The 27,475-nt window shown below is 42.1% G+C and overlaps 2 protein-coding genes across 24 annotated transcripts in view; one reads left to right on the top strand and one right to left on the bottom strand.

Moving 5' to 3' along the window:
- The window catches only part of CHEK2 (checkpoint kinase 2), a 44,399-nt gene extending 32,253 nt beyond the window's left edge, over nt 1-12,146 (bottom strand). For 3 of the 14 annotated variants that reach the window (XR_011420737.1, XM_001499582.5, XM_070219847.1), the window contains exons 1-3: nt 11,895-12,002; nt 10,890-11,061; nt 9,605-9,932 (exon numbers count right to left, since the gene is read on the bottom strand). Coding sequence is in view for 11 of the 14 variants with exons in the window: in XM_001499582.5 (XP_001499632.1) it covers nt 9,605-9,926 (322 nt within the window). In the remaining 3 variants the exon portion in view is untranslated. Of the gene's footprint in view, nt 1-9,604; nt 10,828-10,889; nt 11,062-11,894 lie in introns of those variants that run through there. The other 11 variants (XR_011420736.1, XM_005612471.4, XR_011420738.1 and 8 more) reach the window with 10 other exon arrangements.
- Nucleotides 12,147-12,224: 78 nt separating this feature from the next.
- HSCB (HscB mitochondrial iron-sulfur cluster cochaperone) lies at nt 12,225-26,899 on the top strand. 10 transcript variants are annotated; one of them, XM_070219852.1, is made up of 7 exons: nt 12,536-12,571; nt 13,031-13,167; nt 13,572-13,668; nt 14,018-14,107; nt 14,738-14,882; nt 19,778-19,825; nt 26,762-26,899. In XM_070219852.1, the coding sequence occupies exons 5-7, from the start codon at nt 14,783-14,785 to the stop codon at nt 26,851-26,853; spliced, it is 240 nt and encodes a 79-aa protein (XP_070075953.1). In that variant the 5' UTR covers nt 12,536-12,571; nt 13,031-13,167; nt 13,572-13,668; nt 14,018-14,107; nt 14,738-14,782; the 3' UTR covers nt 26,854-26,899. The 10 variants fall into 10 exon arrangements, 9 of the variants coding, with proteins under 9 accessions (XP_001499619.1, XP_014597607.1, XP_014597605.1 ...); XR_011420739.1 differs by lacking the exons at nt 12,536-12,571; nt 13,031-13,167 and adding an exon at nt 12,225-12,460 and having other exon boundaries at nt 14,018-14,112; XM_001499569.6 differs by lacking the exons at nt 12,536-12,571; nt 13,031-13,167 and adding an exon at nt 12,225-12,460.
- Nucleotides 26,900-27,475: the final 576 nt, after the last annotated feature.

Here is a 27,475-nt window from a genome sequence, read left to right as displayed (position 1 = left end):
AATAAGAATAGTTGAAACTCTTAGCTCACACCATATACAAAAATCAACTGCAACAGAATCGAACACTAATTCTAAGAGCTGGAATTATAAAACTCTATGAAGAAAAAATACTGATAAAACTTTGTAACTTGGGCTAAGCAATGCTTTTTTTAGATAAGACAAAAAACAAACGGAAAAATAGACAAATTGGACATAATTAAAATTTGAAACATGTGTGTCAAAGAACACTATTAAGAAAGTGAGAAAAACAACTTAAAGAATGGGAGAAAATATTTCTCCAAAGAAAATATAAAAATGGCCAAAGAGTACATGGAAAGATGTTCAGTATCATTAGCCATTAGGGAAATGCAAATCAAAACCACAATGAGATACTACTTCACACCTACCAAGATGACTAGAATCAAAATGACAGATAATAATGGTGGTGAAATGTGGAGAAACTGGAACCCTCATACATTGCTGGTGGGACTATAAAATGGTGCAGCTGCTGTGAAAAAGACCTTGGTGATTCCCTAAAAAGTTAAACACAAAATTACCATATTATATAGCAATTCTACTCCTAGGTATATACCCAAAAGAACTGAAAACAGGGACACAAAAAGATACTTGTACACAAACATTAATAGGAGCATTATCCAAAATAGCCAAAAGGTGGAAAGAACCCAAGTATCCAGCAATGAAGGAATGGATAGAGATAATGTGTAAAATATATACAATGGAATATTATTCACCGATAAAAAGAAATAAAGCTCTGATACAACATGAATGAACTTTGAAAACATTAAATGAAAGAAGGCAGACACAAAAGGATAAATGTTATAATTTCACTATACAAAATATCCAGAATAGGTAAATTCTGACACAGAAAGTAGGTAAGAAATTACCAGAGGAACGTGATGGGGAAACAATACCCTCTTCAATAAATGGTGTTGAGAAAACTGGATAACCACATGCAGAGGAAAGAAATTGGACCCCTATCTTACACCACTCACAAAAACTATCTCGAAATGGATTAATGACTTAAACATAAGAATTGAAACTGAAACCATAAAACTCCTAGAAAAAAACATAGAAAAAAAAAAAGTTCCTTGACACCGGTCTTGGCAACGATTTTTTGGATATGACAGCAAAAGCACAAGTAACAAAAGCAAAAATTAACATGTAAGACTACACAAAACTAAAAAGTTTCTGCATAGCAAAAAAGCAATTGAAAAACTGAAAAGGCAACCTATGGAATGGGAAAAATCATTTGCAAATCATATATCTGTTAAGGGGTTAATATCCAACACATAAAAAACTCACATAACTCAATAGCAAAAAAAAAACAAAACATGATTAAAAAATAAGCAGATGTGGGGGCTGGCCCCGTGGCCGAGTGGTTAAGTTCGCGCGCTCCGCTGCAGGCAGCCCAGTGTTTCGTCGGTTCGAATCCTGGGCGCGGACATAGCACTGCTCGTCAGACCACGCTGAGGCAGCGTCCCACATGCCACAACTAGAGGAACCCACAACGAAGAATACACAACTATGTACCGGGGGGCTTTGGGGAGAAAAAGGAAAAAATAAAATCTTTAAAAAAAATAAATAAATAAGCAGATCTGGGAGAGTGACATCAGCATCATGGCAGAGTGAGCTCTTCCCTTAGACTTTCCCCCTAAGATACAACAAAAAGGACATTCATATAACGCAAAAGACGTCTGAGAGACCCCTGCAGCCATATGACTGAAGGCAGACCCTCCAAGAGGAAGTGGAAGGAGGTAAGGGGATCTCCTCTTCCTCTCCTAATGGTAGTGACCCTAGGAACAGCACCATCCTCAGCTCTGAAAGGAAAGGCGGGAGGGGCAGCCCTCAGCAGGAACACTTTCACTCTCCAAATTCCCTCACAGACCGTGAGAAAGCCCCACACAGAGGTGACTAACCTATGGTGGGGGGTGGCTTCATCAAGCTAGCACCCCAGGAGAGCAGATAGCAAGGGCAGAGCGAGAACACCCCCAGAATCACACAGGCAAAAGAGAATGCCCCTACCCACCGCCTGGCACTTCAGCCCAGCTGGGTGGCCAGAGCACCTGCCCATATGATAGAAAAGCAACAGCTGAGAGCAAGCGAGCTGGGGTCAAGGCAAGCTCAGAAAACAAAGCTCTTGACTCCCACCCAGTGGTAGCAGGTGGAATCTGCAACCAGATCACTAAACAGAGGCACAAATCCACACCATCAAACACTACGAAAAAATATATTAATTCTCCAAACCAGAAGGAAAATGAAAAGCATCCAGAAATCACTCCTGAAGGCACAAAAATTTATAATCTAAATGACAGAGAATTCAAAATAGCTATCGTAAAAAAAACTCAATGAGTTACAAGAAAATACAGATAGACAGTTCAATGAAACCAGGAACTTCTTAACAAAAGAGATTCAAACTATAAAGAAAAACAATCAGAAATGTTGGAGATGAAAAGAACAATGGATGAGATAAGGAAAAATCTGGACTCCTGAAAAGCAGAGCTGATATCATGGAGGAGAGAATCAGCAGTCTGGAGGCAGAAATACAGAAATGTTTCAAGTGCGAGAACTAAGAGTAAAAAAAAATGAAGAAATTCTCAGAGAATATGCAACTCAATTAGGAAATGCAACATAGGGATTATAGGTATTCCAGAGAGAGAAGAGAAGAAGAAAGGAACAGAAAGCTTGTTCAAAGAAATAATAGCTGAGAACTTCCCACATGTGGGGAAGAAGCTGGAAATACAAGTGAAAAAAAGGCAACAGAACTCCTAATTACATCAATGTAAAAAGGACTTCTCCAAGGCATATAGTAGTAAAGCTGGCAAAAGTCAATGACAGAGAAAAAATATTAAGGGCAGCAAGGCAGAAGAAAATAACTTACAAAGGAACCCCAATCGGGCTTTGAGCAGATTTCTCAGCAGAAACCTTACAGGCTAGGAGAGAGTGGAATGACGTGCAAACTTCTGAAAGACAAAAACTTTCAGCCAAGAATACTCTATCCAGAGAAAATATCCTACAGATATGACAGAGAAATAAAAAATTTCCCAGATAAACAAAAGCGGAGGGAATTCATCACCACAAGACCCCCCCCTACAAGAAATGTTCAGGAAGGCCCTCATACTTGAAAAAGAAAAGAAAGGGGTTACAAAGCCTTGAGCAAGGAGATAAATAGGTAGACAAAACCAGGAAACTGCAGTTCTCTATCATAACAGGTTAGCAAACACTTAATTATAACATTAAAGATAAGAGAAGGAAAATATCAAAAACAAATATAATCTCATCATTCTAACCAGAAACTTACAACACAAGATGGATTAACTTGTGACAATATGAACTTAGAAAGCGAAGATGAAAGGGATGGAATCAGCTTAGTCTAAGGAAGTAAGAGGCTATCAGAAAATGCACTATCTCATCTATGAGATTTTTTATACAAACCGCATAGTAACCACTAAACAAATAATTAGAATAGAGACACAAATGATAAATAAAGAGAAAACTAAGAAAACTATCAGAGAACTATCAAACTGAACTGGTAGTCCGAAATACATGGGACGAGAAACAAAGGAAATGCAGAAGAACTGGAAAACGAGTGATAAAATGGCAGCATTAAGCCCTCGTATATCAATAATCACTCAAATTTAAATGGATTGATTCTCCAACCAAAAGACACACAGTGGCAGAATGGATAAAAAAAAAAAACAAGACCCAACAATGTGCTGCTTCCAGGAAACACATCTTAGCTCTAAAGACAAACAGGCTCAGAGTGAAGGGATGGAAGATGATACTCCAAGCTAATGGCAAACAAAAGAAAGCAGGTGTTGCCATACTTATAGCAAACAAAGTAGACTTGAAGACAAAACAGGTAATGAGAGACAAAGAGGGACGGTATAAAATGATAAAAGGGACAGGGGGCTGGCCCCGTGGCTGAGTGGTTAAGTTCGCGCGCTCCACTGCAGGTGGCCCAGTGTTTCGTCAGTTTGAATCCTGGGCGTGGACATGGCACTGCTCATCAAACCACGCTGAGGCAGCGTCCCACATGCCACAACTAGAAGGACCCACAACGAAGAATATACAACTATGTACCAGGGGGCTTTGGGGAGAAAACGGAAAAAAATAAAAATCAATAAAAAAAAAATGATAAAAGGGACACTCCACCACGAAGACATAACACTTATATATGCACCCAACACAAAAGCACAAAAGTACATAAAGTAACAATTAACAAACCTAAAAGGAGATATTAACAACAACACAATAATAGTAGGGAACCTTAACACCCCACTTGCATCAATGGGTAGATCATCCAAACAGCAAGTCAACAAGGAAATATTGGATTTAAATGAAAAATTAGACCAGATGGACTCAATAGATACATATAGAACACTCCACCCAAAAACAGCAGAAAACACATTCTTCTCAAGTGCACATGGAACATTCTCAAGGACAGACAATATGGTGGGAAACAAGGCAAGCCTCAATAAATTTAAGAAGATTGAAATCATATCAAGCACTTATCTGATTTCTGCTATGAAGCTAGAAATCAACTACAAGAAAAAAGGTGGGAAAGTGACAAATATGTAGAGACTAAACAACATGCTACTGAACAACCAATGGATCACTGAAGAAATTAAAGGAGAAATCAAAAAATACCTGGAGATAAATGAGAATGAAAACACACCATATCAACTCATGGGATGCAGCAAAAGTGGTCCTAAGAGGGCAATTTATAGCAATACATGCCCATCTTAACAAACAAGAAAAATCTCAAATAAGCAATCTTAAAGTACACCTAAAAGAATTAGAAAAAGAAGAACAAACAAAGCCCAAAGTCAGAAGAAGGAAGGAAAAAAATAAAAACTAGAGTAGAAATAAATGAAATTAAAAAAAAAAAAAAAAAACAGTAGAAAGGATCAATGAAATAAAGAGGTGGCTCTTTGAGAAGATAAACAAAATTGACAAACCCTTAGCCAGACTCACAAAGAAAAAAAGAGAAGGCTCAAATAAATAAAATTAGAAATGAAAGAGGAGAAATTACAGTGGATGCCACAGAAACACAAAGGATTATAACAGAATACTAGGAAAAGCTATATGTCAACAAATTGGACAATCTAGAAGAAATGGATAAATTCTTAGACCTAGCAACCTCCCAAAACTGAACCAAGAAAAAATAGAGGCTCTGAAGAGACCAATCACAAGTAAAGAGACAGAAACAGTAATCAAAAATCTCCCAAAAAAAAAAAAGTCCAGGACCAGATGGCTTCTCTGGAGAATTCTACTGAACATTCAAAGAAGATTTAATAACTACCCTTCTCAAACTATTCCAAAAAATTGAGTAAGACAGAACACTTCCTAACACATTCTACAAGGCCAACATCACCCTGACACCAGAGCCAAACATTGATAAAACCAAGAAGGAAAATTACGGGCCAATATTGCTGATCAAATAGATGCAAAAATCCTCAACAAAATATTGGCAACCCAAATACAGCAATACATTAAAAAGATCATACCCCATGATCAAGTGGGATTTATACCAGGGATACAGGGATGGTTCAAGATCTGCAAATCAATGTGATACACCACATTAACAAAATGAAAAACAAAAACCACATGATCATCTCAATAGATGCCAAGAAAGCATTTGACAAGATTCGACATCCATTTATGATTTTTAAAACTATCAATAAAATGGGTATAGAAGGAAAGTACCTCAATATAATAAAGGCCATATATAACAAACCGACAGCCAACATCATACTTAATGGGGAAAAACTGAAAGCCATCCCTCTAAGAAAAGGAACGAGACAAGGGCGCCCACTCTCACTACTCTTATTCAACATTGTACTAGAGGTTTTGGCCAGAGCAATTAGGCAAGAAAAAAGAATAAAAGGACTGCAAATAGGCAATGAAGAAATGAAACTCTCACTGTTTGCAGACAACATGAGTTTACATATAGAAAACCCTACAGAATCCATCAGAAAACTATTAGAAATAATCAACAACTACAGCAAAGTTCCAGGTTACAAAATCAACTTAGAAAAATCAGTTACATTTCTATACACTAATAACAAATTAACAGAAAGAGAACTCAAGAATACAATACCATTTATGATCACAACAGAAAAATAAAATATCTAGGAATAAATTTAACCAAGCAGGTGAAAAACCTTTAGAATGAAAATTGTAAGGCATTATTGAAAGAAATCAATGACATAAAGAAATGGAAAGGTATTCCACGCACTCAGATTGGAAGAATAAATATAGTTAAAATGTCCATACCAACTAAAGCAATTTACAGATTCAATGCAATCCCAATCAGAATCCCAATTCTCACAGAAATAGAACAAAGCATCCTAAAATTCATATGGGGCAACAAAAGACCCCAAATAGCTAAAGAAATCCTGAGAAAAAAGAACACAGCTGGAGGCATCACAATCCCTGACTTCAAAATGGACTACAAAGTTACAGTAATCAAAACAGCATGGTACTGGTACAAAAACAGGCACAGAGATCAATGGAAAGAACTGAAAGCCCAGAGATAAAACCACTCATCTACAGACAGTTAATCTTTGACAAAGGAGCTAAGAACATACAATGGAGAGAGGAAAGTCTCTTCAAAAAGTAAGCAGATCTGAATAGACATTTTCCCAAAGAAGACCAACAGGTACATGAAAGGGTGCTCAACATTGCTAATCACCAGGAAAACGCAAATCAAAACCACACTGAAATAACACTTCACACCTGTTAGAATGGCTATCATCAAAAGGACAAGAGACGGTAAGTGTTGGTGAGGATGAGGAGAAAAGGGAACCCTTGTGCCCTGTTGGTAGGAATGTAAAGTACAGCCACTATGAAAAACAGTATAGAAGTTCCTCAGAAAATTAAAAACAGAACTGCCATATGATCCAGCAATCCCACTTCTGTGTATATATCCAAAGGAAATGAAAACAGAATACGAAAGAGATAAACATCTGCACTCTCATGTTCATTGCAGCAATATCCACAATAGTCAAGATGTGAAAACAACCTAAGTGTCAACAGATGAATGATGGATAAAGAAGATGTGGTATATATATAATAGAATATTATTCAGCCATGAGAATAAAGGAAATCCTGCCATTTGCAACAACATGGATCAACCTTGAGGGCCTTATGCTAACTGAAATAATCCAGACAGAGAAAAACAAATACTGTATGAAATCACTTGTATGTAGAATCTATAAAAGCTAGACTCACAGAAACAGAGAGTAGATTAGTAGTTACCAGGGGCTGGGGGATGGAGAAATGGGAAGGTGTTGGTCAAAGGGTACAAACTTGCAGTTACAAGATAAATAAGTGCTGGGGATCTAGCGTACAGCATGGTGACTATAGTTAATGATACTGGATTATATACTTAAAAGTTGCTAAAAGAGGGCCGGCCCCATGGCCAAGCAGTTGGGTTCGCGCAATCTGCTTTGGCGGCCTGAGGTTTCACCAGTTCAGATCCTGGGCGCAGACATGGCACCGCTCATCAAGCCATGCTGAGGCAGCGTCCCACATGCCACAACTAGAAGGTCCCACATGCCACAACTAGAAGGACCCACAACTAAAAAATATATACAGCTATGTACCAGGGGCTTTGGGGAGAAAAAGGAAAAATAAAATCTTAAAAAATACTAAAAAATAAAAAATGTTTAAAAAGTTGCTAAAAGAGTAGATCTTAAATGTTCTTACCGCAAAAAAGAAACGGTAATTATGCGATGTTACCACCGATGCTAACACTATGGTGGTAATCATTTTGCAATATCTAAGTGTATCAAATCAACACATTGTACACCTTAAATTTACACAACGTTAAACGTCAGTTATATCTCAATAAAGCTGAGGGGGAAAAAAAGGAGAGAAATTATCAGAGAAAAAAATTTCAGAAATAGATAATGGTGATGGTTATATAACCTTGTGAATGTCCTTAATGCCAGTGAACTATATACTTAATGATTAAAATGGCAAAATTTTGTTATATATATTTACCACAATAAGAAAAAGTAAACATTAAAAAAAACCTTAGGAATAAATTTTTTACAGTGCCAAGACTTGTACACTGAAAACTATAAAACATCGTGGAAGGAAATTACAGAAGAATTAAATAAAAGGAAAGACAGCCTGTGTTCATGAATTGGAAGACTTACCATTGTTAAGATGGCAATACTACCCAAAGTGATCTACAGATTCAATGCAATCTCTATCAAAATCCCAGCTGGCTTCTTTGCAGGAAGTGACAAGCTTATCCTAAAATTCATATGGAAATTTAAGGGACCCAAAACAGTCAAAACAACCCTGAAAAAGAAGAACGAATCGGGACTCACACTCTGGATCTCAAAACCTACTACAAAGCCACAGTAGGGAAGATTTTATGGCACTGACACAAGGACAGACATAGATCAAGGGAAGAGAACTGAAAGTCCAGAATTAAACCCTCATATTTATGGTCAAATGGTCTTTGATGAGGATGCCAAGAACATTCAATGTTTCATGAAAGCATAGCCGTTTCAAGAAATAGTGCTCAGGCAACTGGACAGTCACATGCAAAAGGATGAATTTGGACCCCTACCTCAGCACAGACAAGAATCAATTCAAAATGGATCAATGTAAGAGCTAAAAGTATAAAATTTTAGAAGAAAACATAGATGTAGATCAGTAACAAATAATAATAAATAGCTTCTATTTATTGAGCATCTACTTTATGCTGATCACTTGTCAGGCTCTTTATATGTAATCTCACTTTTAAAGGTGATGCATCCCACTTCCCCCTTTCCCACTATTTGTTTCCCACTCACCTAAGCTTAAGATAAGCCCTTAGCCTATCTTAAAAATATGGCTTAAATCAGTAAATAGCTTCAAATGTTTACTTCTAAATTTAAAGTTGTTCTCCATTTTTCACTGTTTTTTCAAGTCATCGAAGTTGGACATGACATACAAGGGAAGGTTGACTGACAAAGCACAAAATGGTACATTCGTCACTCATTTCTTTACATTATTATTTTCTATTCCATTAAAGTCAAGTTCAATTTTTTTCTTAAATCAAGAGGTCATTTTAATCCGAGAAGGAGAAAAAATGCTATTTAAAACATGCTGATAGCAATGCCTTACTATTGGAACCAGGTGTCAGAGAGGACGAATGTATCTGAAATGCAAGGTTGGCTATTTTGAGATAAAAACATATAACAGGCGGTCAACAAATAATCTTCCCTATTCTGAAGCGTACAATTGATGCTCTGAAGCTGCTGCATTCCACAGCAGGGGTTAAGTGAGGTTTTGTGATTAAATGGTAAATATCTGCAAGTTTGCATCAATCTCCATTTTTCTAGGGAGAGTCCACAGCTCTCTTCAGATGCTCAGAGGCACAGCACATTGCAGATGCCCAACTAATATGTGTTGAGAGAAAAAATGAAGGGGACCCAAAATAGCTAAGAGCTAGCACCCACCCGAAACTGCTTCCTTGGTTTCATCTTTCATCACCTTCAAACTCCAGAATCATTCCAGGAGCGGCTTGAGCTTTCTGCTACAACAACTTTCCATTAATTGTATTTCTGAACAAAATATTACACTATATAACAAAGGGTCTTACCAAGATTGGAGAATCCATCCTGAAGGGCCCATAATCGAGCCCAAGGGACAGGGACAGGCTCCTCAGGTTCTTGGTCCTCAGGAATAGAATAGAGTTCCTGAGTGGACACTGTGTCCAAGGAGCTCAGCGTCCCCGAGCTGGAGTGAGAGGACTGGCTGGACGTGGGCGCTGTGCTGGTGGAGGAGCTGGACGTGCCCTGGGACTGCGAGGAGGCGCCCTGTGTCTGTGAGGAAAGCCCATGGGACTGCGAGGAGCCACTCTGGGCCTGCGAGGAGGCACTGCCGTGGGACTGCTGACACTCCACATCCTTCTCCTGAGACATCACGACCTCAAAATAAGTGTCCAACAATAAGGTGAGTTTCAAGGAACAAAACTTAAAGTTCAAGAGTGAAGGATGGGCATATTACATTGGAAAAAAAAAAATCCAGAGCAAGCATGCTCTGCAAAAATTAAAATTCTAACAATCTAGACTATAGTTCTTCTGGACAGAGCTTCTCGTCACATCGCTTTCACCGGATCAGTTTTTTGTCTGACAGCCACAAACCAGAGGGAAAAGAAACAAAAATATTATTTGAAGGCTATAAATAAGTAAAAAGCAATGAAACTGAGTTGAGGGGGAGAGAGACTTGTAACAGCTTACATTCACTCAATTTTTAAAAATTAGAAATGAAATCTAAAACATTCATTAACAGTCTACACTACACTTAAATTTCATACATTTTTGGAAAGGGAAAGAAGGGGACAGGCTAGATGGCCAGGGGTAGAAGATGGGCAAAGAGAAACTGTACCATAACTCCCTGCGCCTCTCTAGGGGTGGCCATTAACATAAAATGACACTGACGCCCCTCCTCCCCCAAGCCAGCTCCTGGAGGGTAGGACTACTGTGTGTTCTTCATTCTAGATTCCTTGACTCCTACCTAAGAGCAGGGCCACTTAATGAGGCAGATCACAAAGAAGACTCCTCTAAACAACTCCAACCAGCCCTTTGTGATGCTAAGTCATTACGGGGCTCAGCTTGTCAACACCCTAAATGGTCTCCCAGCATGACAGAATCCTGCAGAAACCATTCTTTGGGTCACAGGAGACGGTAACATAGGTTCCCACCCTTGCTTTAGAATTAACTTGACGGACAGTTGAACTCTGATAATAGAATTTACAGTAAGGTCATTTTCAATCCCTAACTTTAAACCCCCAATCTGATTTAAAAAAAAAAAAAAAAAAAGGGCATTCTCTCCAGATGCCCACACTCACGCTACTCAAGGAGAACATAGTAAACATTACTCACACTGATCACATTTACACAGCTTTCCAGATACAAAGGTCCTGATGAGTTTTCCTTGAAGCACAGGAAGGTGAGGCCAGAGCTGAGTCTGCCACTCCAGGACCTGCTGCTCTCCTACCCCAGCCAGGCTGTGTCCTTCTGCTGTTTTTCGAACAAGACTTCTCCACCCTGAAAACTGGTAAAAGACTGTTTCAAGAAGCAGCTGCTATCATCGCTTACGATAAATAAGGACCACACTGGTCTCAGCCATGAGGAGAAAGTATAATGGAGTGGTTAGAAGTGAATAGTCTGGAGTCAGATGCCCGAGTCAAATTTTTGCATGACCTTTAGGTAGATTACAACCTCTCTGAGCCCATTTCCTTATCTGAAAAAAGTAGATCTTGAGGATTAACTGAGATGATGCGTGAAAGCTCCTCCTCCACTAATGCTTGATAATTGAGAACTGAATTCCAGTCCCAAAGAATCCGACAGCTGGAAAAGCCCTTACAAGTGCAATATAATTCTTTTTTCAAATAGAGAAACTGAGTCCCAAGGAGGACTGGTGCCCTCCTAACCGTTCCCCGCCACCCCATCCCACACACTTACTTATGGACATTCTCAGGGCATCCTCCTACATGGGTCAGTGTGTTTCCCGTTCCTACAGCGCCTAACATCTAAGAATTGGTACTTAATAGATATTTTGGAAATTGATCCTCAAGTATGGTAGGAATTATAAACATTTATAGAACTCTTTACAAAACAACTTCGCTCTGATTTTGAACAGCACAACTTTGTGCCTTCTTATCCTGTATGTCCCGGCTAGTTTCAGCTTGTAAGTAACAGGGGAAGTGAACTTCACCTCGAGTTTATCTACAAAGAAGGAAGAGAGTCGCCACGCATTCCTCTCCCCACCGCCCGACCTCAAAAACCGAACAAAGCGGAAGCTCGGGAAATTCAGCTCGCATTAAGACCCTGAGGACTGGATTCGAACCCCCAAACACTCAAGAATAGTTCCCCACTACGACTCACCGCGTGAGCCCACCTGGAATCGCACACTCACAGCAGCCGCAGCCAGCAGAGTGGCGCTAAACAAGCAGATACAAACTCCACCCTCAGCCAATCAAAACACCCCTCCGCCGCCGCCGGACCAATGAGGAGCAGCGGATGTGACCGTCCACGCGTCTCCTCAGGCTTACTGGGAGTTGTAGTTTAGAACGCAGAGCGGGACTCAGCAGCCAGTTTTCCCCCGGGTGATCCCGCCCCCTCAGCTCCCCAGCCAATCAACATCACTAGTCTGGTCGACCGCTCTCTCCGCTTTTCCCCCCACGGGTGACCACGGCCAGTTAGGCCGCGAGCCAGATGTGGGGCGGGAGGGCCGGGGCTTTGCTCCGGGTGTGGGGGTTGTGGCCAGCAGGGGTTCTCGGAAGGAGACCGCTAAGCTGCAATGCTGCATCGCTGGCGGGAAGCAACCCCTCCGGCTGTTGGAACTGCGGCAGCCCAGGGGGCCCCGTGCGGGGGGACGGGTTCTTCTGCCCGCAGTGCCGCGCGCTGCAGCCACCTGACCTCACTCGAGACTACTTCAGCCTCATGGACTGGTACGGGAGGCGGTTTCGGGAAACGCGCCAGTGCCAGAGGGACGTCGGGGGCTGGCGTGCGAGAGGGGAGGGCGGATCAGGCTCGGGCAGGAGGAGGAACGGGCCAGATAGGTGGGCGGAGCGCTAGAGAACTGGGGCTGGCGACGGGGTCTGGGAGAGTGGAGGATGGGATGTGTCCTGAGAGAGAGGAAATTGAGGGCGGGCCTGACGGAAGGGGCTTTGAGGGATAGAGACAAGCGTGGAGGCAGGACTGGAGGGGTGAGGAGTGAAGTTAGGGGAAATTGAAGGATCGAAGCTTCAGTGGAGGGAGACTCGAGGGGCGGGGCCTGAGGGAAAGCGGAGTTGGGGGGCGGGGCCTGAGGGAAGAGTACCTGAGGGGCCCGGGAGAAGGGCGACTTGAGAGATAGGGTCAGGATGATTAAAACTGGGTCGAGACTTGTAGGAAAGGAGTACTGAGGTGTTGGCCAAAATAAGAAAGTAAAAGCACAGAAAATCTAATATTGTAGGCAGAGTCTAAGGGAAAAGTGAGAACTGGGGGGAGGTCTGAGTTTTTCCCATTTTCCTCCGAAGGTTGAGGAGCTTGGACAGGTGGTGACGTGTGGGCGGAGCTAAACCTGTCAGAGCAGGCTCTGGGCATAGAAAGCGAAAGGGATTGGGTTACAATAAAGCAGGAGACAGAGGAAGAGACCTGGGCCTTGGAAAGACAGGTGGGATTCCGGAATGCCCCTTCCCCTTATCTCTGGGATCTGCTCCCGGCAGGCACTGAGCACTTATGATGGGCTGCAGTGACACCACCCTTTAAGTTGTTCAAGGTGCCAAACTTGTTCCCACTTCAGGGCCTTTGTGTGGTCCCTCTGCCTGGAAGACTCTTTCCTCTGACCTTTGATTACTCCTGCTCATCATTCAGGTTTCAGCTCAAATGTCAGCTGTCTACCACATTTACCACTCTCTCTGGCCCTATTCTCTTTTCCTTCACAGCACCTCCCGCTTTTTGAAATTATGTCTGTCTCCATGTTTATTGCATCTTCCCCATGAGACCAGGAACCAGGCCCATAGTATACAAACCTATAAATATTTGGTGCATGAATGTCTTCTTCCGATTTCCTTCCAGCAACCGCTCCTTCAGAGTTGACACTGCAAAGCTCCAGCAAAGGTACCAGCAGCTACAGCGTCTTGTCCACCCAGACTTCTTCAGCCAGAGGTCTCAGGTAGCCTATTGGCCACCCCTAAGGAGATCCAACACATGTGCACACCGGGTGGGTGGCAGGGGCCTTGTGGTGATGTGGTTATCAGGGACAGAGCTGGACAACCAGCTCCACCCAGTGGCAGCCTGCCCCCAGCCAGCCAGGCCCTGGACCTGTCCTGCACCCACAGCTTTTTACCTGACTTCCCAAAAGAATTAGAACCCATCAGTTGAAAATAAAGACAGCTCATCCCACACCACTTCTACTTTGGCCACTTCGTAGGTGCCTGCCCATCAGTATTTCATGAAAGAGTTTGTGACTGTAAGATGGCTGTTTTGGTTGGTAATAAGACTGTCTTCATCTCCGCTAACAGACTGAAAAGGACTTCTCAGAGAAGCACTCGACCCTGGTGAATGATGCCTATAAGACCCTTCTGGCCCCCCTGAGCAGGGGACTATATCTTGTAAGGTGATTTCCCAACCCTTCTATGTGGGACTGCCTGGTGTCCATTGTGCAATGGGACCTCTGCTCCTCTGTGTTCAGCAGAAGAGTGCTTGAGACCTCAGCTAGTCCAGGGACCCAACAACATTTAGCCTCAAAGACACTACACAAATACAGTTTTCTCTCAGTATTCTCTAAATCTTACTTGCCCGATTGCATTTTTTTTTAACTATTTTCTATAAATTTCAAGGCTTGGATGGTAATAGCTTTTAGGGAAGAGTAATTTGGGGAGTTTTGGAGGGGGACGAGCACCTTAGAATTTTAGGATTTAGTAGAATCTTTACAAATATCTAGTTTAACCTCCCCAATGGAGGAATGACTCCCCCCAGGGTCACCCAGTTCCAGGTAGCAGAGAGAGATCCCGTCCCAGCACTCCTGTCTCAGCCCAAGTTTCCAGCAGCCTACCCTCACTCTTTCACTATCAGGACAGTTCAGGTTTTCCCTGTGAATGGTATTCTGTCCTCAGTCGGATTTATGACTCTGACCCTAGTTTCTTGAACCTTATTTCTAAGAAATAAGTGTAAATATCAATAATAAATAAATGTAAATAAGTTTCTTAAAACTTATTTTCCCTGCTTTTATGCCTGAATAGCTAAAGCTCCGTGGAGTAGAGATTCCTGAAGGGACGGATTATGAAATGGACAGGCAGTTCCTCATGGAAATAATGGAAATGAATGAAAAACTTGCCGAAGCTCAGAGTGAAGCTGCCATGAAAGAGATTGAGTCTGTTGTCAGAGGTAAAAGATGAACTACCACCAAATTCATTTTATTGCCCTTATGAGTACATGTGTGGGGTTAAGTGCAAAATGCATATAAAGAGTACGTACTGGTCATCATCGTGATTCAGGGAGTAATTTTTTTCTTGATTTTACTGAAACCAATTTTGTCTGGAGGTTAGACTCACAACATCCCTAAGTCTCTGGAAGTCTGCCTTCAACCAAGAATATGGTAGTATTTTGCAGGTTGCAATCCGCCTTCCTACCCCTGACATGATTTGGATAACATTATTATCTCTGACGAGAAAAATAGGCCTCAGAAGTTTGTGGAAATACCCAAGGTCACATTGCAGAGCAAAGATTGAGACCTTGATCTTCTGATCCCAGATTGCTTTCCTTTCCACTTTATTCCATAGTCTGTCAGTCGGGGTTCTCCAGAGAAACAGAAGCATTAGTGTATATGTGTGTATGTATACATTTATACATGGAGAGAGAGAGACAGAAATTTATTTTAATGATTATGAGAGCTAGTGAGCCCAGAATATGTAGGGCAGACTGACAGGCCGGAAACTCAGGCAGGACTTCTGTGTTAGTCGTGAGGCACAATTCCTTCTCCAGGAAACCTCAGTTTTTGCTCTTAATGCCTTCAACTGATTGGATGAGGCCCACCACATTATCAAAGTTCATCTCCTTGTTTAAAATCAACTGATTATAAATGTTAATCACATCTACAAAGTACCTTCACAGCAACATCTAGACTAGTGTTTGACCAAACAACTGGGCACCATAGCCTAAAATTTGACACATAAAATTGACCATGCCATGTAGAAAAGGCTTCAAGGTTCTCACTCTGATAGTATGCACATAGATACCTTCACAAGTGTTTATGGCATGCCTGCTATATATACAGGCCCTGAGGATACAGCAGTGAACAAGAAAGACATGGTCCATGCCTTCATGGAGTTTGTGTATTCCAGCTCAATGTGTCCAAAATAGAATTCATGAGCGTCTCCCCTCCCTCTCAAAAAAATCATCTATGCCTCTTCTGATGTTCTCTTTCTAAGGGAATGACACTTTCCTGTTGCACAAGTCCAAAACAATGAGTAGGCATCTTTAACAACTTATTCTCCCTTTCCCCCGTAGACACTCCATCACCAAGTCTTGAAAAGCTGACCTTCTAAATGTGTCTCAAATCCATCCATCCATTTTCACTGCCACCACCCTGTTCCACACTACCATTCTCTCTCACCTGGACAACTGCAGTAACTCCAGGCTGGTTTATCTGTACCTTCAATCTAATATGTTCCTACACTGTCACTTGTGTGATCTTTTTTTTTTATTATTAATGTTATGATAGATTACAACCTTGTGAGATTTCAGTTGTACGTTATTGTTAGTCATGTTGTGGGTACACCTCTTCCCCCTTTGTGCCCTCCCCCCACCCCCCCTTTTCGCTGGTAACCACCGATCAGATCTCCTTGTCAATATGTTAACTTCCACCTATGAGTGGAGTCATATAGAGTTCGTCTTTCTCTGACTGGCTTATTTCGCTTAACATAATACCCTCGAGGTCCATCCACGTTGCTGCGAATGGGCCAATTTTGTCTTTTTTTATGGCTGAGTAGTATTCCCTTGTGTATATATACCATATCTTCTTTATCCAATCATCAGTTTCTGGGCATGTAGGCTGGTTCCACGTCTTGGCTATTGTAAATAATGCTGCGATGAACATAGGGGTGCAAGGGACTCTTGGGATTTCTGATTTCAGGTTCTTAGGATAGATACCCAGTAATGGGATGGCTGGGTCATAGGGTATTTCTATTTTTAACTTTTTGAGAAATCTCCATACTGTTTTCCATAGTGGCTGTACCAGTTTGCATTCCCACCAACAGTGTATGAGGGTTCCTTTTTCTCCACAACCTCTCCAACATTTGTCGCTCTTGGTTTTGGATGTTTTTGCCAATCTAACGGGTGTAAGGTGATATCTTAGTGTAGTTTTGATTTGCATTTCCCTGATGATTAGCGATGATGAACATCTTTTCAGTGTCTATTGGCCATATTTATATCTTCTTTTGAGAAATGTCTGTTCATGTCCTCTGCCCATTTTTTGATAGGGTTGTTTGTTTTTTTGTTGTTAAGCCGTGTGAGTTCTTTGTATATTATGGAGATTAACCCTTTGTCGGATAAGTGGCTTGTAAATATTTTTTCCCAATTAGTGAGCTGTTTTTTTGTTTCAATCCTGTTTTCCCTTGCCTTAAAGAAGCTCTTTAGTCTGATGAAGTCCCATTTGTTTATTCTTTCTATTGTTTCCCTCAACTGAGGAGATGAGATATAGTGTCCAAAAAGATTCTTTTGAAACTGATGTCAAAGAGTGTACTGCCTATATTCTCTTCTAGAAGACTTATTGTTTCAGGCCTAATCTTTAGGTCTTTGATCCATTTTGAGTTTATTTTGGTGTGTGGTGAAAAAGAATGGTCAATTTTCAATCTTTTGCATGTGGCTGTCCAGTTTTCCCAGCACCATTTGTTGAAGAGACTTTCTTTTCTCCATTGTAGGCCCTCTGCTCCTTTGTCGAAGATTAGCTGTCCATAGATGTGTGGTTTTATCTCTGGGCTTTCAATTCTGTTCCATTGATCTGTGGACCTGTTTTTGTACCAGTACCATGCTGTTTTGATCACTGTAGCTTTGTAGTATGTTTTGAAATCGGGGATTGTGATTCCGCCGGCTTTGTTTTTCTTGCTCAGGATTGCTTTAGCAATTCGCGGTCTTTTGTTGCCCCATATGAATTTTAGGATTGTTTGTTCAATTTCTGTGAAGAATGTTCTTGGGATTCTGATTGGGATAGCATTGAATCTGTAGATTGCTTTAGGTAGTATGGACATTTTAACTATGTTTATTCTTCCAATCCATGTGCAAGGAATGTCTTTCCATCTCTTTATGTCGTCGTCAATTTCTTTCAAGAAAGTCTTGTAGTTTTCATTGTATAGATCCTTCACTTCCTTGGTTGAGTTTATCTTGTGTGATCTTTTTGAAACCCAAATCTAATCATATCACCCTTGGCCTTGCTTAAAAACTTTAAGTGGCATCCCAGTGCTCTCAGGTTAAAGACCAAACTCTTTAGCATGACTAACAAGGCCCTGCATGGTCTGGCCTCTACTTCTCCCATTTGTTCCTTCCATTCTAGCCACATGGGCTACTTCCAGTTCTTTATCTGTACCATGCATCTTCCTACCCCAGTGCCTTTGTACATGCTGTTGCTTCTGCCTAAAACCTTCTCCCTGATCCCATCTAGTTAATTCTTCCTCCCATCAGATCTGAGGACAATCATTGCTTCCTGAGAGAATCCTCAAAGAACCTCTGTCTGTACCTCTGTTGTAGGACTGATCACCATTATAACCTTACTGTTCTATGTAAGATTATTTGACCAATATCAGCCTGCCCTATTAGACTAGTAGTTCTGCAAAGGCAGAAATTGTGTCTGCTTTTTGCTTCCTTCACATCCTCAGCACACGGAGCCGTACTTGGATTATAACAGAGGCTCAGTAAATATTTGTCAGATCAGTGGATAAATAACAAACAAGTTAAAAGCAGTAAAATAGAAGTCGTGGTGGGGGGACTATCAGCTCGGGGTGCATCCACAGCATTAGGTCTGGGGGGTGGAGGAGACGAGAAACTCCAGCTTTGCAGTCAGCAGCCGCAGCTGCACGGCTTTGGAAGGCAGCAGATTGCGAAACTCTGGGGTGGGGTGGACTTGGGTTCAGTCCCAACACCACTAAAAGGCACAGTACTGACTTTTGTGTGACCTTGAGCTAGTGACTCCACCCCTCTGAGCTTCAGTTTCCTCATCTGTAAAATGGAGACAATATTAATGCTGGTTGTTGCAAGGATCAAACTGAATGGGATAAAGCATGTAAAACACTTGACACATGCCTGGCCCGTAGTAAGTGCTCAGGCAACAGTGGAGGTTGTTCTAGCCCTGTAGAAAGGGCTGACCTTACCGACTTGAGCGAGTCACTCACCTTCATTTACATTAATTCCTAAATCCTTCCGCACAGGTACCTGCTGAGGCCCAGGCTAAGTGAGAGTTCAGGGGCATAGAGCTAGTTGGTTTGGGGTCAGCACTTCAGAGCCTCCAGACTCCTAGTCCAGTGCTCTTCTGTCAACCACGTTGCTACCCAAGAAGCGAGTTTCTAACCACGGTCTAGAAGTCTGGAGACTTGGGGGTCTCTTCTCAGCTCCTCCACTCAACAACCACGTGACCACAGGACAATCCCCCAATACCTGCCATTGCCTACGATGGGGATATAATATATTTGAAAGTGCTCTGAAAACAAGCACCATATAAATGATTGATACACTTATATGTGGAAAATGCACTTACTGTAAAATTCCTCATTTCCCAATGAGGAAACAACAGAAACACAAAATAGCTGCCCCTTTAGTTCATCTGGCGTCTTCTCCCTTAAGGTACAGTATGCTCTAAATGTTTCATTTTCCGGAGAGGCCATATAACGCGAAGTAGCTGTCTAAAACACTCCGTGATGCCCTCCTGATAGGCAAGCCCAGCTTGTTAATTTTCTCCTTGCTGAAATCTGAAGGATTTAGATTGCTTGGTGGAGATAATCAAGACATTTCCTTGTCCTTTTTTTTTTCTTAATCTGTAACCATTTTATGGGACTTGGTAATTGCCCCACAGACCTTTCATGGGTGGAAAAGCAAGAGTGGGACGGGTCAGCCCAAGCCAAAGTAAACCGAGCTGCTGTCATGGGACATGTAGAGACAGAGGCTGTGATGCTGTACTCTTGGATCCTAGCTCCCTGCTGCGTTGCTTTCACACCAGCATGATTACTCAGTGTTGTCTTCATATCATGCGTCAATTCAAATAGAAAAATTAAGATAATGGTTTTCTCTTTCAGCCAAACAGAAAGAACTGACAGACAATGTGAGCAGAGCTTTTGAACGAGGTACTTTCTTCATTTCTTGACTTTTTTTTTAAAGACTTTATTTTAAGGAGGTATAAAATATATATGAGTCTACACTTCTGCCTTCAGGATTCACAGTCTTACAAGAGAAATACACTGTGTGCCAAAAACAGTGCCATGCCAGTGAAAGACTGGATGAGAGAAAGTGCTTCCAATCCCCTTAGCAAGTAGGAAAAGCTAAGGTGAGGGGTGGGGGCTGAAACCAACACAGGCAGATCCTAAGGGCAAGGCTGCACGCTCAACGTTTGGCTAAACCTGCACACCCGTTTCTTCTGCAAAGCGCAGGAGGAGAAGTCCATGGCAGAGCTGTGCCTGAATTACAAATATGGAATGCTCATCCTGCTCCCCACTGCTCCTGACTCTCAGCTTGCAGAGACTAGATCTATTTCTAACTATTTTTAAGCAAGAACAACCTTTCTCTCCATCCCTGACTTTGCCACCCCTTACATAAGAAAATGATAGCTCTTTGGCTTAGGGATCATTTAACTGCAGGAAGCAGAAAGCCCCTCATACTAGCCCAAATAAGGGAGGTTATTATAAGGAATCAGGACTCTCTCCCAGAATCCAGAGAGAAAGTCTTTGCAGTGATTATAGAACAGTGTGACAAGAGGTTTTCAGAGACACAACCTGGGAGCCAGAAAGCAGTCTGGAACCAAGACTGCAATCCTGGATCTGTGCCCCTGGCAGTCCACGCCATCCTCCTCTCCTCTCTATAAACCGGTTCCATCTGCTTCCTTATTAATGTGCAGGGCTCCAAAGTGGCCTCCTCCACTGGATGACTCTTGAGTCCCGCTTTGTCTATTACCTTGTAAGAACAAGGCCTTTCCCCATCTGACTGGAGTCCCCTAGGCCCAACTCTAGATTCCTGGGAGAGGGAATTTGATGGGCCCAGCTTGAGCCAGATGTCCACTCCAGTCCAATTAGCTAGGGCCCAGGAGATAGGCTTACACAGTGTTCTGCCTACTCTGTAGGGACTTGAGGAGTCGATTCAGAGAAGCAGGCAGATGGCGGGTCTCTAAAAAGATGTGGGGGAATATAGATTACAGACAGGACAGACAAGAAAGGAACCTAGCCCCACGTATCTTCCTGAAATCCATGTCCCTAACCCTCTGGCTAAGATGGTCAGATTGTGTTCCACCAAGGCCCACCGCCAGCTCTTGTTATACCTTTGCATACTTTTATTTTTTTAATTATGAAAGATAATTTTTCAAAAGAACAAATAATATGTAAGTACAATTTAAGGAATAATAATCGAACAATCACCCATGTCCCTGCCACTCAGCTTAAGAAATAGAACATGCAAACGTGCAAAGAAGATATACCAATGGCCAATAAGCACATAAAAAGATGCTTGACATCTCTAATCGTTAGGGAAACGAAAATCAAAACCACAATGAGATACCGCCTCACACCAATTAAGATAGATACTATAAAGAAAATCAGAAAATAATAAATGTTGGCAAGGATGTAGAGAAGTTGGAACCGTTGTGTGCTGTTATTGGGATTGTAAAATAGTGCAGACACTATGGAAAACAGTATGGCAGTTCCTCAAAAAATTAAAAGTAGAATTACCGTACCATCCAGCAATTGCACTTCTGGGTGGAAGAATTGACAACAGGAGCTCAAAGAGATGCACTGTCAGAGAAAAAGCAAGACATTAGTTAAAGTGGTAAGGACAGATTTGAATCAGTAACAACTATTGCAGTGGAGAAAAGAGTCCATTTTAAAGGGAGAATGAGAGAGTAGGGAGGGAGCATGAGCAGGGCTCAACAGAGTTAGGGAAGTGAAAAATTACAGAAAGCTGGAAGGAGGGGTTGGTGGTGAAACCCGTCTGGGTTTGCTCGGTGGTGCTTATAGAAGTTCAGCATCTACCCTCCCACAGAGCCTGGGAGACAGGGGCCCTATCTTCAGGTGTTAGCTAGGACAAACACTAAGAAAGAGATACCCTTCTTTCCTCTGAAAAATGTAAGTCCTTTTCTCATTCGATCGCCTTATGTTTATTAAGGACTAGCTGAACCATCTGTTGATACTTGGTAATAGAGGATATTTGCTGGATGACATGAGCGATCAGGCATTTAATGAGGAGCATCTCTATGGAAACAAAAAGAAAAACAAAGGTTAATGGTTGGAGCAGAGCATAAACCCCATTTCTGAGTCGAGAGGGCAGCCACTTGAGAAGACGTTGAACTCTTAAGCATCTTTAGATGGTGGCGTGAGGATGGCAGTGCCAATCTAATGGATTTCCTGGTTTATAGTTTGAATGTTTGTAGTGATGGCTTAGACATCAGTGTCACGGTCATGGTTCTTTCCCAGGGCAGAGCATGGAAGATGCGAGAGTTCTGGTGGACTTTCTGAGTGGCCCATCTACCAGCAGTTCCAAGTACAAAAGTTGCCCATTCATGATTTGTGGTGGTGTTGAGTTCTTTGAAGTTTATATCAAGTTGTGTGGCTTCAGATCCTGGAGGAAAGGGGCAACTGTGAGACAAGCTGAATCCCAATAAGGATCTGGGCAGTCATGTTTTAGTTCTTAGTGACATCAAGTCAGGAAGGAGGCAGAAGAATTGGAAACATCACTTTGGAAAGTTGTAGTCAGATATTGAAGGAAACTAGAAGAATTGAGGATTTGGTAAGGGCTGATAAAATGTGTAAGCCAGTTTATAGGGAGAAATAAAATCTTAAAGACTGAACAGGACTACATTCTAATAACCCACAAAGGTGTGTTATACATTTCCACTGAAATAAATAAAGTTTCTCACTACAATGACCCCCCTTTTTGATCAAAGATAATCAAAGTAAGATTATTCTTGTTTACAAAATAATTTTAGTTTCCTTAAATTTAGCCTGATTATTTACACAAGTACAGCAAGAATGGTAATCAGCCATACAGGACATTTTAAGTTTTCTTTATGAAACTTTGTATAAGGAATCTCAGATTGGACTTTAAAAGCCTCTCAATGCTAGGAAGTCAAGCCAAGAATTCTCCATCAGCCTTCACCTGCAGTACCTATAAATTTGGGTGAATTCCCCTCTTCTCAAGGTCTCTAAAATATCCTAAGGTTCCTGGGCCTGCCAGGAAGTGACCTTCCTTACTCACTTGTAAGGCTGGGAACCCTATAAGCCAGGTACCAGGCTGGCTTTTTTCAGAAGACTTTGTAAGCATTGGTTCCATAAGGTCAACCTTAGTTTCTTAAAGTTGTCTGCTTATATCTGATTTTATGCATCATTTTCAAAAATGACGTTCCATTCCAAACTTTGGTAGTATAACCAATGTTTTTATGTATGTCCTATCACAAAGAGGACAGATTCTTACTGAACCTTTGCAAATAACTATATTGCCATGAAAATAAGAATACTCAAAAATAGTTTTTGAGGGATCAGGAAGAGAGAAAAAGATAAATGTTTTAAGTTTGTTTACAAAAGTATAATTTATGAGATTGCTATGAGTCATAGATAGCTTAAGAAAGAAGAGAAGCAGGGGCCAGCCCGTGGCCAAGTGCTTGGGTTCGTGCACTCTGCTTTGGCAGCCTGGGGTTTCGCCGGTTCAGATCCTGGGCGCAGATATGGCACCACTCGTTGGGCCATGCTGAGGCGACGTCCCACATGCCACAGCTAGAAGGACCCACAACTAGAATACACAACTATGTACGGGAGGGCTTTGGGGAGAAGAAGCAAAAATAAAAATAAATTTAAAAAAAAAAAAAAGAGAAGGGGATTTTCTTTTTTTTTTTAAACATTTTATTTATTTATTTATTTATTTATTTTTGAGGAAGATTAGCCCTGAGCTAACTACTTCCAATCCTCCTCTTTTTTGCTGAGGAAGACTGGCCCTGAGCTGAAATCCGTGCCCATCTTCCTCTACTTTATATGTGGGACGCCTACCACAGCATGGCTTTTGCCAAGCGGTGCCATGTCTGCACCCAGATCTGAACCGGCGAACCCTGGGCCGCTGAGAAGCGGTATGTGCGAACTTAACCGCTGCACCACTGGGCGGCCCCTAAGATTTTTTATTTTTTATTTTTTGGCCCTGATATATAATCTTATGGAGGCTGTAGACTAAATGTCTGTTTTCAGTTAGCTTTTTTTTTTCTTTTTCAGCTTTAGGTGGTTGCTTTTGGGGGTACCTGAGTCCCTTGAGAACCCCTAGAGGAGACAGGGGGCCCAAGATTCCAGTGACTATAGGGAGTTGAAGGATGGGAGTGGGAAGAGAAAGGTCTGGCAGGGTGGACGGAGGAGTGGAGGCGGAAGGGGCTTGAAGGGGGACATATCAAAGGATGCAAGGGAGCTGAAGGGAGATGGAAGGTGGTGAAAGGAGGAAGGAGAGTGGAGGTATTAAAGGCGATAGCTTGGGGATAAGTGATACCACCAAGAAAAGAAGCCAACAGAGCACCATGGTGGCATCCAGGCAGCAGGAGTTTGAGAAGGAGGGTTTCAGTTGACTGAGTTCCCATGGAAGGTGCAGGATCAAATAGAACAAAGGCCTCACAAGGAGCCAGGGGAGAAACATTTCCAGCCCAGGAGCCAGTCCCCCCTAGAAACAAGGAGCCAACAATTCCAGCCCAGGAGCCACCTTTCAGAAGCAGCCTGGGACTCTAGCCTAGCCTCAGAGAGTGCGCTCAGAATCCTGAGGATCCAAGTCTGTCCTCGCTGCGCTTCAGCGGACGTTTATCTGGAGAATTGGATCGGGAATCACACTCAACACCAGATACCCAAACAAGCAAGCAGACTGGAGATGAGACATGGGTCTCTGTGCGAGCAGAAAAGCCTGGTGGTTACGTCCGTCCGAGGGCCTAATGGTGTTTCCAGTCCAGATCCAAGTCACAGTGCCAAATAACCATCGAAGATAAACAAAGCCAGACGTTAGTTAAAGTGCTAAGGACAGATTTTAGTCAGTAATAACTATTGCAATAGGGGAAAGTGTCCAGGGTGAACTGAACTCAACTTATTTGTGACTGGGCATTTTAAAGGGCCGGTGAGGAAAAAGAGACAGGGTTCTCAGGGAGCTATTAGAATGAGGGAAGGGAAAAACTACAAACGGTGAGAAGCAGGCATGGTTCCACGTGAAACCCTCCTGGGTGTGCTGACTGGCATTTACTGAAGTTAGGCTCCTGTCCAGTCACAGACACTGGGAGACAGGGGCCCAGGCTTCAGGTGTTGGCTGGAATAAATAATAAATTCTTTTGTCAGCCCTGAATTTTCTCAGGCAGGCATTTTAAGCGGGGTTAGGGTCATCCTAGGGATGGGGCATTGAGCTGTTAGAAACTGTGTTTGTGTTTGTTCAGGCCTTTCTAGTTCAAGATTGAGGCCTAGTCCAGAAGAGGGCTCAGAGGAGCCTGGCTAGCATTTGGTCAAGGAAAGAATTTTTGTAGCACGTATGGTGATAGAATTTTTCACAAGAGCTAACAGGTGGAATCAGGCCTAATGTGCATCGACGTTGAATAGATAAGCAAAATGTGGCATATACATATAGTGGAATATTATTCAGCCTTAAAAAGGAAGGAAATTCTGATACATGCTACAGCATGAATGAATTTTGAGGATATTATGCTAAATGATATTAGCTACTCACAACAAGACAAATACTTATATGAAGTACCTAGAGTAGTCAGATTCATAGAGACAGAAAGTAGAATGGTGGCTGTCAGGCTGGAGGGAGAGGGGAATAGGGAGTTATTGTTTCATAGGTACAGTTTCAGTTTTGCAAGATGAAAAGAGTTCTGTGGATAAATGGTGGTGATGGTCGCATAACAATGTGAGTGGACTTGATGCCTTTGAACCTTACACTTAAAAATGGTTACAGGGGCCAGCCCCATGGCTGAGTGGTTATGTTCGCACACTCTGCTTTGGCAGCCCGGGATTTTGCTGGTTTGGATCCTAGGGGTAGACCCAGCACCGCTCATCAAGCCGTACTGAGGTGGCGTCCCAGGTAGCACAACCAGAAGTACCTACCGCTAGAATATACAACTATGTACTGGGGGATTTTGGGGAAAAGAAGAAGAAAAAAAAAGATTGGCAACAGATGTTAGCTCAGGTGCCAATCTTTAAAAAAAAAAGAAAAAAATGGTTACAATAATAAATATGTTATGTGTATTTTACCACCATTAAAATAATTTTTATAAATAAAGAACTAGAACGTGACCGTTGCCTTCTAAGCCCCAGTAGGCCCTTTGAGTTGCATCCCTCTTCCATGGTAACCACTCTCCTGAAGTTCATGTTAATCATTCTCTTGCTTTTCTTGATGGTTTTAACTATATATGAATGTAACGGTATATTGTTTAGTTTTGCATATATCTAAGTCAGGGTTTCTCAACCTGGCACTGCTGACGTTTTGGGAAAGATAATTCTTTGTCGTGGGGGGTGTCCTTTATGCCCTGGGATATTTAGCAGCATACCTGGCCTCTACCCACTGGATGTTAGTAACCACCTTTCCAGTTGTGGCAACCGAAAATGTCTCTAGATATTGCCAGAAAATATGGCACAAAATCACCCCCAGTTGAAACCACTAGTGTGAGGGCGTCATTTCCAGAGACCGAGGCCCCCTGCGGGCAGCTCTGTACCTCAGCACCTGACAGAGGAAGCACCCAGTGCTTCCACATCCTCCTGAGGGTTAGACCACCGGGTATGATGAGACAGAACTCTTGAAACACAACCCATTTATTATGTGGGAACTGTCCTGGAGAGAATCAGCTTCGCATATTTAAAGTCTGAATCCTGTAAACAAGCATGCTTTTGGCCCCTTTAGTTAATCCCTTTATCCCTGTAACAATCCAGATGGTTCCTCTCTCTTGTTCAGATTTACTGAGCAATTGATTGGCCCTCCAGAGCCCGGAGCTCAGCTTCGATCTGGCTGCCTCGGTCGGTAGAGTTGATTTTATTCTTGCTTGAAATGAAGCCTCATGTTAATGTCTCTGTTTATTTTAGATGACTTTGAAAAAGCCAAGGAAATTTTAACAAAGATGAGATACTTTTCAAATGTAGAAGAAAAGATCAAGTTAAAGAAGATTCCCGTCTAACTGTTGTTAATTGTGAAGTTTTAAAAATAAAGTTCTTGTCTATTTCTTTTCTGGCTTCTACTACTTGAGACTAGGTATGCTTTACCTGCTAACATCATCTTAATTAAATCTGTGACTCAGGCATTAGCTGATGACAAAGTTTCTCCCTCGGGAAATACAGCCTGGCCAGAGCTTGAGTGGTCAGTTCTTCATGTGGCACTTGATACGCCATGTGCCGCATCTTGGCCAATGATGAGGAGGTGGGTGGGGACCGGACCACCTTGCAGCTCTAGAGTTGGGGTGGGCAAACTTTTCCTACAAAGGGCCAGGTAGTGAACACTTTAGGTTTTGTGAGCCATACTGCTTCTGTTATAACTACCCAACTCTGTCATTGTAGCACTTTATTTACAAAACAGGCAGTGGGCTGCATTTGGCCATGAATTTGCCAACCTCTGCCCTAGAGCCACATCTTTCTAATGCCATGACCTTCACTGACAGAGAGTCCTCTTGTTAACCGTGCAGATCTGCCTAAGGGTCTCTTTGCCCTACATTTCAAAATACGGATAATATTATCAAGAACTAGTCCAGTATTAAACAGTAACCACATTTTCAGCTCCACCTTGGTGGGGTGGAGCAGTTTTAA

Source organism: Equus caballus, chromosome 8, assembly GCF_041296265.1.
Source record: "Equus caballus isolate H_3958 breed thoroughbred chromosome 8, TB-T2T, whole genome shotgun sequence".
NCBI classification, from domain to species: Eukaryota; Metazoa; Chordata; class Mammalia; order Perissodactyla; family Equidae; genus Equus; species Equus caballus.
Note: the sequence above shows the minus strand (reverse complement) of the source record. Positions and strands in the feature narration are given on the sequence as shown.

Excerpts from the sequence above, each read along its gene's own strand:
- HSCB (XM_014742119.3), top strand. The coding sequence starts at position 12,225 with ATGTGGGGCGGGAGGGCCGGGGCTTTGCTCCGGGTGTGGGGGTTGTGG. Across the intron at positions 13,717-14,017 it reads CCAACACATGTGCACACCGG|ACTGAAAAGGACTTCTCAGA; the intron begins GTGGGTGGCAGG and ends CTCCGCTAACAG. Across the intron at positions 14,883-19,777 it reads GATTGAGTCTGTTGTCAGAG|CCAAACAGAAAGAACTGACA; the intron begins GTAAAAGATGAA and ends TTTCTCTTTCAG.